A 14335-nucleotide genomic window follows, 5' to 3' on the forward strand; every position below is an offset into this window, starting at 1 on the left:
TCCTTGACACGAAAAAGTTTGGGAACCACTGGGCTAGTCGGCCCGTGACGACAACGTCGTACCGCGGAGAATATATGAGTCAGTTAAGAGTGAGAGTCAGTGTGAAACTAAATGTTACAGTGCACAGTAATGTGTATGTGTTGTTCTGTGAGTTGAAACTAAATGTTACAGTGCACAGTAATGTGTATGTGTTGTTCTGTGAGTTGAAACTAAATGTTACAGTGCACAGTAATGTGTATGTGTTGTTCTGTGAGTTGAAACTAAATGTTACAGTGCACAGTAATGTGTATGTGTTGTTCTGTGAGTTGAAACTAAATGTTACAGTGCACAGTAATGTGTATGTGTTGTTCTGTGAGTTGAAACTAAATGTTACAGTGCACAGTAATGTGTATGTGTTGTTCTGTGAGTTGAAACTAAATGTTACAGTGCACAGTAATGTGTATGTGTTGTTCTGTGAGTTGAAACTAAATGTTACAGTGCAATTGTAGCCGCAATTTGCAACTCTAGATTTTATAATGGGATGAATCTTGAGTTGCAATACCCTCCATTGACTCCCCATTCATCCAATTTGCTTTTGTGATCTGCTTGTATTAAACAACGTTAAACTCACCAACATTGCAGCTGTAGGACAAGCTTGAATTATCCCCTTTCAATCTGCCGAGCTTTTGTTTCATAAAAATCCACCGTAGTGTTGGTGTTTGGAAGCACTCGTTTTTCATTAACGGGTCGCGCTGCTGCCTCCTGCATTATGTGCAAATTCGAAACGGGTGGTACACAGGGCCGTTCAGTGACTACGACGAGTGCTTCCAAAACTTCATAAGAATCACCTGCACATCATTTCTTGACAGAAAGTAGCTCATAACATGTCTACGGTGGATTTTTATGAAACAAAAGCTCGGCAGATTGAAAGAGCATAATTCAAGCTTGGCCTAGAGCTGCAATGTTGGTGAGTTTAACATCGTTTAATACAAGCAGATCACAAACGCAATTTGGATGAATGGGGAGTCAATGGAGGGTATTGCAACTCTAGATTCATCCCATTATAAAAAAAATATGGAGTTGCAAATTGGGGCTAAGTAATGTGTATGTGTTCTGTGAGTTGAAACTAAATGTTTTTATTGAAAAAAAAAAAGAAAAAAGAAATCTGAGACAAGAAAAAATAAATAAAAAGAAAGAGAAAAAAAGTGAAGACATTGATCAGGTCGAGACGGGAAGGGAGCGGGGGAGGGGGGGGGGGGGGGGGCGATATATATATATAATGAGTAAAAAATAAAGTGATGAGCCGTTATAAAGTGAGCGAGGTGGGAGGAGGAGGAGGAGAGGGAGAGGAGGAAATAAAAGGAAGCACAGGGAGGGGACGAGGAACGATGGAGGGATAAGGTAATAAAATGACAAGACGGAGATAGAGCGTCCCAGGCAGGCGGGCGGGTCCAGTCCTGTCCTGTGCCCCCTGCGCTGCGCCGCACTGCGCCGCGCTGCACGCTCCCAGCCGTGCCTCTCTCCTGTCCCGTGGCCAGACTCTGGTGCTGCATGCGTCCCACCGCCTCATGGGTGGGTGCATGGGACCCCTCCTCCACCTCGCAGCTCTCTCTCTCTCGCTCGCTCTCCCCAATGACACTCCTCCTCTCTCGCTCCCACTACTCACTGCCCCAACTTGACTATGGCACTAATTAAGACAGGCTTGGATGAATGAACAAGCTGTATACTTGTTGCATGTTTGCAGATATTATGGGATTGCTGTTGTTGTTGTTGTTGTTCAAGTTGCTCAAGTTGTGATTTCCGTGTTTGTTTGTTTGTTTTCGGATTTCTCTTTTTCTTGTTCTCTCAATTTTAATTGTTGTGAGATTCGTGTGAAAGTGGCGAGGGGATTTGATGGGTATAAAGTGGGGCATGTTTTTTTTGGAGTCCACGCCAACTGCCCTAATTTTGTTCCCTTTAAAAAATAGAAGAAAAGGAAGAGAATAAAAGGAAAGGGAGGATATGCAAGTATAACAAATAAAGAAGAAAGGAGCAAAAAAAAGAACGAAAATGAGTGAAAGAGAGAGAGAGAGAGAGAGAGAGAGAGAGAGAGAGAGAGAGAGAGAGAGAGAGAGAGAGAGAGAGAGAGAGAGAGAGAGAGAGAGAGAGAGAGAGAGAGAGAGAGAGAGAGAGAGACGGGGGTGGTGGGTAGATTGTGTTGCTGCTGTCACAGGCAGACATGCTGGGTCTGAGCTGATCAAAGGCTAAGTGACCGAGCAGTGCAGTGCAGGGCCCTGGGTCTGCTCCGGTCCCCCCTCCTCCTCCCCCCAAAATAAATAAATAAATAAATTACAATCACATCAAAACGAAAGGACAGAAAATACACTGCCTCCTGTGGTGCTAGCAGGAAATCTGACACCAGAGAGAGAGAGAGAGAGAGAGAGAGAGAGAGAGAGAGAGTGAAAAGGCATTGAGGAAAGAGAAAGGGTGGAAGTTAGAGGCTGAGGAAGTACAGTATGCTGAGAAATAAAGAGAGAAAGGATGAACTTCAGAGAGAGAGAGAGAGAGAGAGAGAGAGAGAGAGAGAAAGAGAGAGAGAGAGAGAGAGAGAGAGAGAGAGAGAGAGAGAGAGAGAGAGAGAGAGAGAGAGAGAGAGAGATTGATTGAGACAGAAAGAAATAGATAAGGTCTTCTCTGGTCTGGCAAAGGCGTGGCATTCTGCCTCGACAGTAGTGGATCACACTAGTGCAGTGCAGTTCAGTGCAGTGCAGTGCAGTGCTGTAATGCAGTGCATTGCAATGTAGCGCAATGCTGTGCAGTACAGTACAGTGTACCACAGTACAGTACAGTAATATAGTACAGAGTAGTGCAGTACAGTACAGTACAGTACAGTGTAACACAGTACAGTACAGTAATATAGTACAGAGTAGTGCAGTACAGTACAGTACAGTACAGTACAGTGTAACACAGTACAGTACAGTAATATAGTACAGAGTAGTGCAGTACAGTACAGTGTAGCACTGTTAGCACAATGCAATGCAGTAGTGTAGCACAGTGCAGTACAATACAGTGCCACAAAGTACAGTACAGTACAGTACAGTACAGTACAGTACAGTACAGTACAGTACAGTACAGTACAGTACAGTACAGTACAGTACAGTACAGTACAGTAGGAGTCAGGCTCTGGGGCTGCTGCTGGGAGTGAGAATGAATGGTAACTGGGAGAAGATGACCTCTCAAGGGCCAAAGAATGGACAGCTACCAGTTGTAGCCATTGCAGAATTCTCCCGCCCTGTATTATACTCATTAACGGGGTATCCACAAACAAAACAAAACAAACCCACTCCTGTTCGGAGTGAAGTAACAGAATCACAACAAAAGCACGTCCAAAAGAATGAATCGGGGGGAATTCTATGATGTCTACATCTGGAATAGCTCAGGGATTTCCAATTTGGGGATTTAGTTTCTTTTTTTTTGTGTGTGCTTGGAATGAACCTAACCTACCTACGGTGGTCTCAATGGGACTGGGACCGGCCCTCAGGCTGTGGGGCGGGCGGGGGGGTTTGTGGAGGGGAGCGGGAGTGGGGGGGGAGGAGGGGTCACTTACACGGAGAAGCGGGCGAGCTGAGTCCGCCGTCAGAGCTGATGGATTTAGAGTCGGAGGACATGGGGAGGGGCACGGGGCGCGCCACCGGGGGCGGCGGGGGCAGCAGGAAGGAGCCCGGCATTTTGCTCTGCCCGCCTCCGTTCGACTGCAGACGGACCGAAAGACAGGGTGAGGACACGGAGACAGACCACAGAGACAGACAGGGTGAGGACACGGAGACAGACCACAGAGACAGACAGGGTGAGGACACGGAGACAGACCACAGAGACAGACAGGGTGAGGACACAGAGACAGACCACAGAGACAGACAGGGTGAGGACACGGAGACAGATTACAGAGACAGACAGGGTGAGGACACAGAGACAGACCACAGAGACAGGGTGAGGACACGGAGACAGACCACAGAGACAGACAGGGTGAGGACACGGAGACAGACCACAGAGACAGACAGGGTGAGGACACAGAGACAGACCACAGAGACAGACAGGGTGAGGACACGGAGACAGACCACAGAGACAGACAGGGTGAGGACACGGAGACAGATTACAGAGACAGACAGGGTGAGGACACGGAGACAGACCACAGAGACAGACAGGGTGAGGACACGGAGACAGACCACAGAGACAGACAGGGTGAGGACACAGTGACAGACCACAGAGACAGACAGGGTGAGGACACGGAGACAGATTACAGAGACAGACAGGGTGAGGACACGGAGACAGATTACAGAGACAGACAGGGTGAGGACACGGAGACAGATTACAGAGACAGACAGGGTGAGGACACGGAGACAGATTACAGAGACAGACAGACAGACAGACAGACAGACAGACAGAGTGGGGAGAGGAGGACGTACGGACACCCCAGGAGGAAAACAAAAAATGGGGACTCAATCACTCGCACGCACGCACGCATGCACACACACACACACACACACGCGCGCAGTGACACACAGTCAATCGCGCCAAACTCACAGAAGATAACAAAGCTTGCTATAAGCAGTTGGGCAAAGAAAATGCAGAAAAGGGAATGATTGGTCATTCTCCACAGATAAAGGAGAAATAGGAATGAACGGTCCACGATGGACATGTTGATGCACCGAACTTAGAAAAGCAGGAGGAGAAGTCTTACAGTGAATTTTTAAAATCCAATACTGCGTGTGTGTGTGTGTGTGTGTGTGTGCGTCTGCGTACGCGACTGCGTGTGCGTGTCTATCTGTACGCAAGCATGTACATGTATTGTGTATGAATGTCTATCTGTGTGTGCACACATTCTCCTGAATGATACGTTGTTTTTGATAATAAGTAAAGTTATTATATATACTGTATATATATACACTATTATATACTACTAGGTACAGTATATGAATCAGACCATGAAACGCATTATGCTTCGTAGAGCCAGTCTCGAGTGTATTGGAACAACGTGAATAATGTGGGCATGGTTAGAATGCACAGGGCAATATGCATTATGTGGAATCCATTGGAGGGGGTCTAAAATGTCCCAATACAAGTCTGTAACTCTGACAGTGTAGGCTACACATGGAACCAAATGGACCCTTTAGACCTCAGAGTGTAAATGTAAACTCAAGGCAATACGGTGTGCAACTGCATTCGAGTCAAATTGAATTCAGAGCAGTATTTATGACATACATTCATTCACCCCCATCCTCTATTGGCACTATAGGAAATCACTGTTATTCCATGGAAACAATACATACAGGCATTACTATCAATAGCACTCAAAAATTGCATATTTCCGGGTCAATTAAGTCCTTTTTCACTTCAATTTGCAATTTTGAGATGTGAGCTTACATAGACTGATTTAAAAAATATATATAAATATAAAAATTATATTTTTTTATAGAGGGATAGACAGTAGGCTCACAGGAAATGGGGAGAGAGATGCATGCAGTAAAGGCCGCCAGACTCTGGACTACCAGCCAGGGTGCCTGGACCGCTGAGCCACGGCCCAGGCCTAGACATTATATTTTAACACAAATATTCTCTCATGGGGGTCCCTGGTACAAAATCCGTTCAGAGGGGGGGTTACCTTGACATGAAAAGGCAACCCAGCGACGGGTCTTACCTGCGAGCCGGGCTGTCCCGAGCCGTCGGCACAGACGAACTGCACAAACTCCTTGAGGGGGTCCTGGTGGTGGTGGTAGCGGATGGTGGGGTGGGTGAAGTACGGGCTGGACTGCTGGATGATGGAGGAGGAGGGGAAATGCAGGGCTGAGGCCGAGGCCCGGGGACTCCCTGTGGGTGGTAGAGAGACACACGGAGAGAGAGAGAGAGAGAGAGAGAGAGAGAGACAGAAAGTGAGAAATAAGAGGATAATGGATAATGTCCTTCAGCTTCATTTCAACACATTTCACATTTCACATAAATATGATTCATAGTTGATGCCTATTTAATACAGTCAGGTACAGTGGATGTATTTATTTGCTGCGCGGGAGGTCAGAAACGTCGACCTATAGTTCCCAATTTAAAAAAAATATCACGTGGCATTCTCGTCGCGTGCTATTCACATCGCGCGTGAATACCATTTCGGCACCAAACCCCCTGTGTGTGTGTATAAGGACCAGGAGTATTGATAGAATGCCTGCCTGACATTCTAATGTGCACCAATCAATACGACCACATGCAGATGTAGCATGTTTTATCTGAATCTTTCATCTGAACACAGCAGGCCATGATATGACACAAGGTTGCTGCTAAGGACCTGCGTAACTGTAGGCCTACTAAACTGGGTATGAATGTGACGAATGTGATGAATTTCTCTAGATCGGTGGTTTTCAACCAGTGGTCCTTGAGGAGGTCCCAGGTGGTCCCCGGCTAAATGACGGAGAGTTGGTAACCAAATGGACCCTTGTAGCTCTTTAACTCTTGAGAGTAAGGGTCCATTTGATTTCATTGTACACTAGTTACATTTGTGTTAGACATCTGCACTACCAGTTAATTTGCAAGAAGTCTACACAATTAGAGAATGTAAAAAGAAAAAGAAAATGCTATTTTGATCATCTTTTTCCTCTCTCCCATGGTGCCAACATCAATACAGCATGCAGACATCTCATCGGATGGTGGTCCGTTGCTCAAATGCCAAATAAATGATGGGCCTTGACAAAGTTGACATGAATAAGGTTGAAAACCACTGCTCTAGGGATGACTGACTGGCTGGCTGGCTGGCTGGCTGGCTGACTGACTGACTGACTGACTGACTGACTGACTGACTGACTGAATGAATGAATGAATGAATGACTGACTGACTGACTGACTAGCTGACTGACTGACTGACTGACTAGCTGACTGACTGACTGACTCACTAGCTGACTGACTGACTGGCTGGCTGGCTGACTGACTGACTGACTGACTGACTGACTGAAGATACCGATGTTTAATAAAGGCATTAATTGTCTCTGCCTATTGAGAAACATCTGGCCCCATTCAATGCAAAGACATCTGTGCATCTCTGGTAAGCATGATGTGAATGAAACCATACAGTGATCAATCATTCTCAGACAAGACTCACAGTAAAGAAAAAAAGGACCCTCACAGTCCTCTCAGAGTTCAAAATGAACACTGAGGATTTTCCTGCACATTCTTCACGCACGCACGCACGCACGCACGCGCGCGCGCACGCACGCACGCACGCACGCACGCACGCACGCACGCACGCACGCACACAGGCTACAGTACACATACCAAGACCACCAGGGGGCTGGTCAGAGTCACGCACACACACGAGCACACGCACGCACGCACGCGTGCACACACACACACACACACACACACACACACACACACACACACACACACACACACACACACACACTTTTCCCACACTATGTGTTTTATTGCTTGTTGGTGATGTGTAATCAATCAGCAGCATATCATTGCCATGCGGTTACGTCCCGTATAGTTTGGGAACAGGAGAGAGAGAGAGAACGACCACAGAATGCCTCCCAGAGACATTACTCAGCCAGACACACACACACACACACACACACACACACACACACACACACACACACACACACACACACACACACACACACACACACACACACACACACACACACACACACACACACACACACACACACACACACACACACACACACACACACACACACACACACACACGGCTCCAGTGTCTGTCTTGTCTGCTGAGATTCTATGGCCTTGGCGATTTGGCACAGCGAACTGAGAAGGCAAGCTGCTAGGTGAGTGGAGTTGGGCGAATGAGCATCTGTGATCGTGTCTGTCACACACTGTCCCACGCGCACGCACGCATGTGTGTGTGTGTGTGTGTGGGTGCCTGTGTGCGTAAGACGCGCCAAGGTGCGTGTAAAAGCGCCCAAGTAGGTTTACGTGTGTGCGTGTTCAAGTCGGGTATTTGTCTTTGTCTCTCGTGTGTGACGGTCTATATATCTGCCGTTTTGTATCTGTCTCAGTGTGTGTCTAAGGCCGTGCAGGTCCGAATGTACAGTACGTGTGTGTGTGTGTGTGTGTGTGTGTGTGTGTGTGTGTGTGTGTGTGTGTGTGTGAGAGAGAGAGAGAGAACATTATGCATGCATGTGTCGCTGTCTGTTACAATATGTGTTTGCGTGCACGTCTACGGTATAAGGCTATGTCCTGTAAGTGGAGGCAGGAGGCATGAAGATACACAGTCAAACCCTGAGTGTAGATTTAACCTGCATGGCACCAATACACACATGTAAAGCACTAAAAGCAGCTATACTCAGACAGCACACCCAGACATGCACACACATCCAGACAACCAGCGCTATAGAGCATCGCAGTCCCGCCCCCTACCAGGGCCCAGGAAATGATTCTCCGTTCATTTTCCTCATAGACATTTCAAAAAGTATTTAATTAAAGACGTTTACGCCGCGGACAAAGCCAACTCGAGTCGTGACAACTCATGACAACAAACACCATTTTTTGGGCCGAACAAATAATTAGAAAGAAGAAAAAAACGGCAGGTTACAACACTTTTTTTGTAATTATTTGTTTGGTCCAAAATATTGTGTTTGTTGTCATGAGTTGTCACGACTCGAGTTGGCTTTGTCCGCGGCATAACCGTCTTTAAATAAATACTAATAGAAATGTCTATGGGAAAAATGAATTGGGAATCATTTCCTGGGCCTGGCGTCGTCATGAAAGGGGCGGGACTACGACGCGCTATAACAGCTCTGACCCAAATGGTGCATCACGCTCTTATAGTGACCGTTTTTAGTTCGGTTTCGACGTTCTTTTGTTGGTTCACTCACTGCGCTTTCTCGTGGCTTTCCTGTATAGCTCCAGTTAGCTCATAGCATTAGCTGCTGTTGCCACTCGCTCCGCGTTTAGAGTATGGGTTTTTATGCCGTTCAGACTCCCATTGGCTTAGGAGGCAGCCAATCATGACTAGGTCGCTAGTATAAGGTCGCTAGGAGGCAGCCAATCATAACTAGGTCGTGTTCAGAGTCGTCTTTGCGGTCGTCAGTAGTGGTGCGTGCACATGTAGGCCAGGCTGCTTCGCACCTGGCAAAAAGGGATATTTAGCCTAAAAAATAAATCACACCCGTGTGAAGTGAGTGGCGCTCTTATCATCGCACATCATCATGACGTAAAATAGACTCTAATCTATGCCTATTTGCTCAGACACTATGACGTAATTTTCTCCATTCTTTGTCAATGGGAATTAAAAAAAATTGTAAGACGAAAGAATACAGTAGCCTACACTAATAGCTGAATATAACCTACAGTAGCCTACACTAATAGCTGAATATAACCTACAGTAGCCTACACTAATAGCTGAATATAACCTACAGTATCCTACACTAATAGCTGAATATAACCTACAGTAGCCTACACTAATAGCTGAATATAACCTACAGTAGCCTACACTAATAGCTGAATATAACCTACAGTAGCCTACACTAATAGCTGAATATAATCTACAGTATCCTACACTAATAGCTGAATATAACCTACAGTATCCTACACTAATAGCGGAATATAATCTACAGTATCCTACACTAATAGCTGAATATAACCTACAGTAGCCTACACTAATAGCTGAATATAACCTACAGTAGCCTACACTAATAGCTGAATATAAACCTACAGTAGCCTACACTAATAGCTGAATATAAACCTACAGTAGCCTACACTAATAGCTGAATATAAACCTACAGTAGCCTACACTAATAGCTGAATATAAACCTACAGTAGCCTACACTAATAGCTGAATATAAACCTACAGTAGCCTACACTAATAGCTGAATATAAACCTACAGTATCCTACACTAATAGCTGAATATAAACCTACAGTAGCCTACACTAATATCTGAATATAAACCTACAGTATCCTACACTAATAGCTGAATATAACCTACAGTAGCCTACACTAATAGCTGAATATAGGAGGGTCTAGCGCCCCTCAAACATGGGTGTGTGTGAGCCATTGTTTGGGGAACAACTCTAACCCATCTCCACCCAGCCAAGGTCCTTCCTGTCTGTACTCCCCCAACACTCTTCTCTCTCTCTCTCTCTCTCTCTCTCTCTCTCGCTCTCCCCGTCCAGAAAGTCTCTTTATGGAACCATGGCCTCCGAGGGACACTCCATTTGGATGGCGGCCATTTTAGCACAGAGAGCCCTCCAAAAGAGCATACATTTACACGGGCGTGCACGCACGTACACACACAAACATGCAGCCATGCACGTGCGTGAGCCTACGCACAAACACACCCTAAATACTGTCTCTCTCAGCCCCTCTATTAGAGGAAAAGCTCTTTGCCAACAATCAACGGGCGTGCATGCGTGCACATGCAAGCGTGCACACACATACACACACGCACATGTTTGTATTACACTATACTTGTGAGGTCATCAACATTTTTGGACACACATTTTATTTATGAATGGCATTTTATCAAATGTTTAACCCTAAAGACGATCTACAAGCTCACAATTTCACTATGTTCGGTAGCCTAGTGTGAAACTACTGTAAGTATAAATGTTATAACTTCAACCCCAAACCCATAAACCTAACTCTACCCCCATCTGCGGGAAGCCTAACTAAAAACAATCTTATCCGCCATAAGCAGGAAAATGGTTTTCACAATGTCTACTGTCAATGTGTAGAACTCAACATCTACTGCCGCACTTCCCAACCAGACACATACTAGATGCAGAGACACTTCCCAACCAGACACATACTAGATGCAGAGACACTTCCCAACCAGACACATACATACTAGATGCAGAGACACTTCCCAACCAGACACATACTAGATGCAGAGACACTTCCCAACCAGACACATACTAGATGCAGACACTTCCCAACCAGACACATACTAGATGCAGAGACACTTCCCAACCAGACACATACTAGATGCAGAGACACTTCCCAACCAGACACATACTAGATGCAGAGACACTTCCCAACCAGACACATACTAGATGCAGAGACACTTCCCAACCAGACACATACTAGATGCAGAGACACTTCCCAACCAGACACATACTAGATGCAGAGACACTTCCCAACCAGACACATACATACTAGATGCAGAGACACTTCCCAACCAGACACATACTAGATGTAGAGACACTTCCCCACCAGACACATACTAGATGCAGAGACACTTCCCCACCAGACACATACTAGATGCAGAGACACTTCCCAACCAGACACATACTAGATGCAGAGACACTTCCCAACCAGACACATACTAGATGCAGAGACACTTCCCCACCAGACACATACTAGATGCAGAGACACTTCCCAACCAGACACATACTAGATGCAGAGACACTTCCCCACCAGACACATACTAGATGCAGAGACACTTCCCAACCAGACACATACTAGATGCAGAGACACTTCCCCACCAGACACATACTAGATGCAGAGACACTTCCCCACCAGACACATACTAGATGCAGAGACACTTCCCAACCAGACACATACTAGATGCAGAGACACTTCCCAACCAGACACATACATACTAGATGCAGAGACACTTCCCCACCAGACACATACTAGATGCAGAGACACTTCCCAACCAGACACATACATACTAGATGCAGAGACACTTCCCAACCAGACACATACTAGATGCAGAGACACTTCCCAACCAGACACATACTAGATGCAGAGACACTTCCCAACCAGACACACACATACTAGATGCAGAGACACTTCCCAACCAGACACATACTAGATGCAGAGACACTTCCCAACCAGACACATACTAGATGCAGAGACACTTCCCAACCAGACACATACTAGATGCAGAGACACTTCCTAACCAGACACATACTAGATGCAGAGACACTTCCCAACCAGACACATACTAGATGCAGAGACACTTCCCAACCAGACACATACTAGATGCAGAGACACTTCCCAACCAGACACATACTAGATGCAGAGACACTTCCCCACCAGACACATACTAGATGCAGAGACACTTCCCAACCAGACACATACTAGATGTAGAGACACTTCCCAACCAGACACATACTAGATGCAGAGACACTTCCCAACCAGACACATACTAGATGCAGAGACACTTCCCCACCAGACACATACTAGATGCAGAGACACTTCCCAACCAGACACACACATACTAGATGCAGAGACACTTCCCAACCAGACACATACTAGATGCAGAGACACTTCCCAACCAGACACATACTAGATGCAGAGACACTTCCCAACCAGACACATACTAGATGCAGAGACACTTCCCAACCAGACACATACTAGATGCAGAGACACTTCCCAACCAGACACATACTAGATGCAGAGACACTTCCCAACCAGACACATACTAGATGCAGAGACACTTCTCAACCAGACACATACTAGATGCAGAGACACTTCTCAACCAGACACATACTAGATGCAGAGACACTTCCAGCATATAGAAGTCTACCCAAATGTACAAGTAAATATGGTGGCTTTTATATTCCTCCTCTCAGGAGAGGATGTGGCTGCCTCGCAGAGATAAACAACATGGCGTGTAACATCCCAGCCTATAGTCTATGTTTTCTAAATGTACTGAACGGAGCTCCGTTTGCGAGTGGAATTCAATACGTTCTCCACATGAAGGGCGTCGAGTCCAAATGACCTTTACATGCTAAGGCTTGTTTTGGCTGCGGACCAAGACGTCCCTTTGAGAGAGAGAGAGATGGGAAAGGGATGAGTGTGCGTGTGCATGAGTGTCTGTGTGTGTGTGTGTGTGTGCGTGCGAGCGTGCGTGTGTGTGTGTGTGTGCGTGCGTGTATCTGTGAGAGACAGAGAGAGGGAGGCAGCAAGACGTTGCTGTTGGCCAGAGACCACTTATCTCCATATTTCAAGATTTAATGTTTTTTTTGTCGTTGTTGTTTTTCAGTTTAACAGCTTATGTGCTCAAGACCACGTCTCCACGCGTCTTTATAATTACACCCGTAGAGTGTGGGGACGTCTTAGGATCCTTTTAATGATATAAAACCGGAACGCTTTTTTTGACAGTTGAACCAACTGTCAAAAAAACCCACCCAACCAAAAGATCCGGCGGGACCCGACAGGTCGGGCTCATTACCATAATTGGTGGTCGGGCTTCGGTTCGGGCCGGCCATGCTGTTGATATATAGAAAATAAAGTGTAAATATGAATAAAAACGATCCGACTAGTCTGTCTCTCTGTGTGTTTCCTGGTTAACCAGGACGCATGGTGCACTTTAGAGTAGCCTATAGGTGGTGCAGCGTGACAACGCACTGTCTGCAAGCAGCAGCAGCAGCGAACGTAGGCCCATGTGAACCTCCGTCCCTACGCTAATTCTGTAGGTCAGGAGCTACAGAATGAGCGTAGGGACTGAGGTTACATATGGGGCGCAGCTGGAAGAACCACTGACTGAAGAGAGGACGACGGCGTTAGCCTAGGTTGAACTCACCCACGGCGGATGTGATCCTCCTCCGCGATGGTTGGATTAATATAAATAGTTATATTTATTAGCTGTTGAACAGTGAAGAGTTGAGTATGTTTAAATAACTCGATCCTGCCCATGGACCATGGCCAATTAGGCTACCAATCACCTCCCGCTGGCGCGGATTGTTTGATTGAATAGCACTTTTTCAACTTTGCACGAACACGCTGTGTGGATTAAATATTGCCAATGCAGAATCGCCGATGTCAAATCAATCATCAATGCTGGTAAGACTGCACGAGTGTTTGTGTGTGTGTCAGTGCCTTCCTCAAACAAAAATGAAGGGGGGGGTGGAAGCGTCGGTGTCGGGTGCCCGGGTCGGACGCATATATTAATAATCAAGGTCGGGCTCGTTTCGGTTCGGACACAAAGCTGTCGGTGTCGGGCCCGGGTCGGGCTGTATAAAGTCGGCCCGATCCCAGCTCTACACCCAACCTAGCCTGATTATCAGACTGTAGCTTTCTTGAAGCTTCAGTCTGACATTGTCTCCTGTCTGAGCGATTTCAAGGGGGAGGGGATTAGAATTTCCCTCAACCGGTAGCCATTGGTGTTGTTTTTCCCTCCTTCCTCTGTGTGTTGCGCTGCGTGATGACGCTGAAAACGGGACTCGGCGCTGATTGGTTGTTCGTTAGACCCACCCCCACCACCGATTCTCATTGGATAACCACCCAACCAACCACCCACCCACCCACCCACCCAACCAACCAACCACCCAACCAACCACCCACCCACCCACCCAACCAACCACCAACCCACCCAACCAACCAACCAACCAACCAACCAACCACCCAACCAACCACCCAACC

The 14335-nt window shown here is 46.6% G+C and overlaps 1 protein-coding gene across 8 annotated transcripts in view; it reads right to left on the bottom strand.

Moving 5' to 3' along the window:
• Positions 1 to 14335, bottom strand: part of nfixa (nuclear factor I/Xa) — a 115335-nt gene that overhangs the window by 12126 nt on the left and 88874 nt on the right. For 5 of the 8 annotated variants that reach the window (XR_013789948.1, XM_079500336.1, XM_079500337.1 and 2 more), the window contains 2 exons: positions 5654 to 5823; positions 3566 to 3710 (listed from right to left, as the gene is read on the bottom strand). Coding sequence is in view for 7 of the 8 variants with exons in the window: in XM_079500336.1 (XP_079356462.1) it covers positions 3566 to 3710; positions 5654 to 5823 (315 nt within the window). In the remaining variant the exon portion in view is untranslated. The remainder of the gene's footprint in view (positions 1 to 3565; positions 3711 to 5653; positions 5824 to 14335) is intronic. The other 3 variants (XM_079500340.1, XM_079500339.1, XM_079500338.1) reach the window with 1 other exon arrangement.

Source organism: Electrona antarctica (assembly GCF_951216825.1).
Source record: "Electrona antarctica genome assembly, chromosome: 4".
NCBI classification, from domain to species: Eukaryota; Metazoa; Chordata; class Actinopteri; order Myctophiformes; family Myctophidae; genus Electrona; species Electrona antarctica.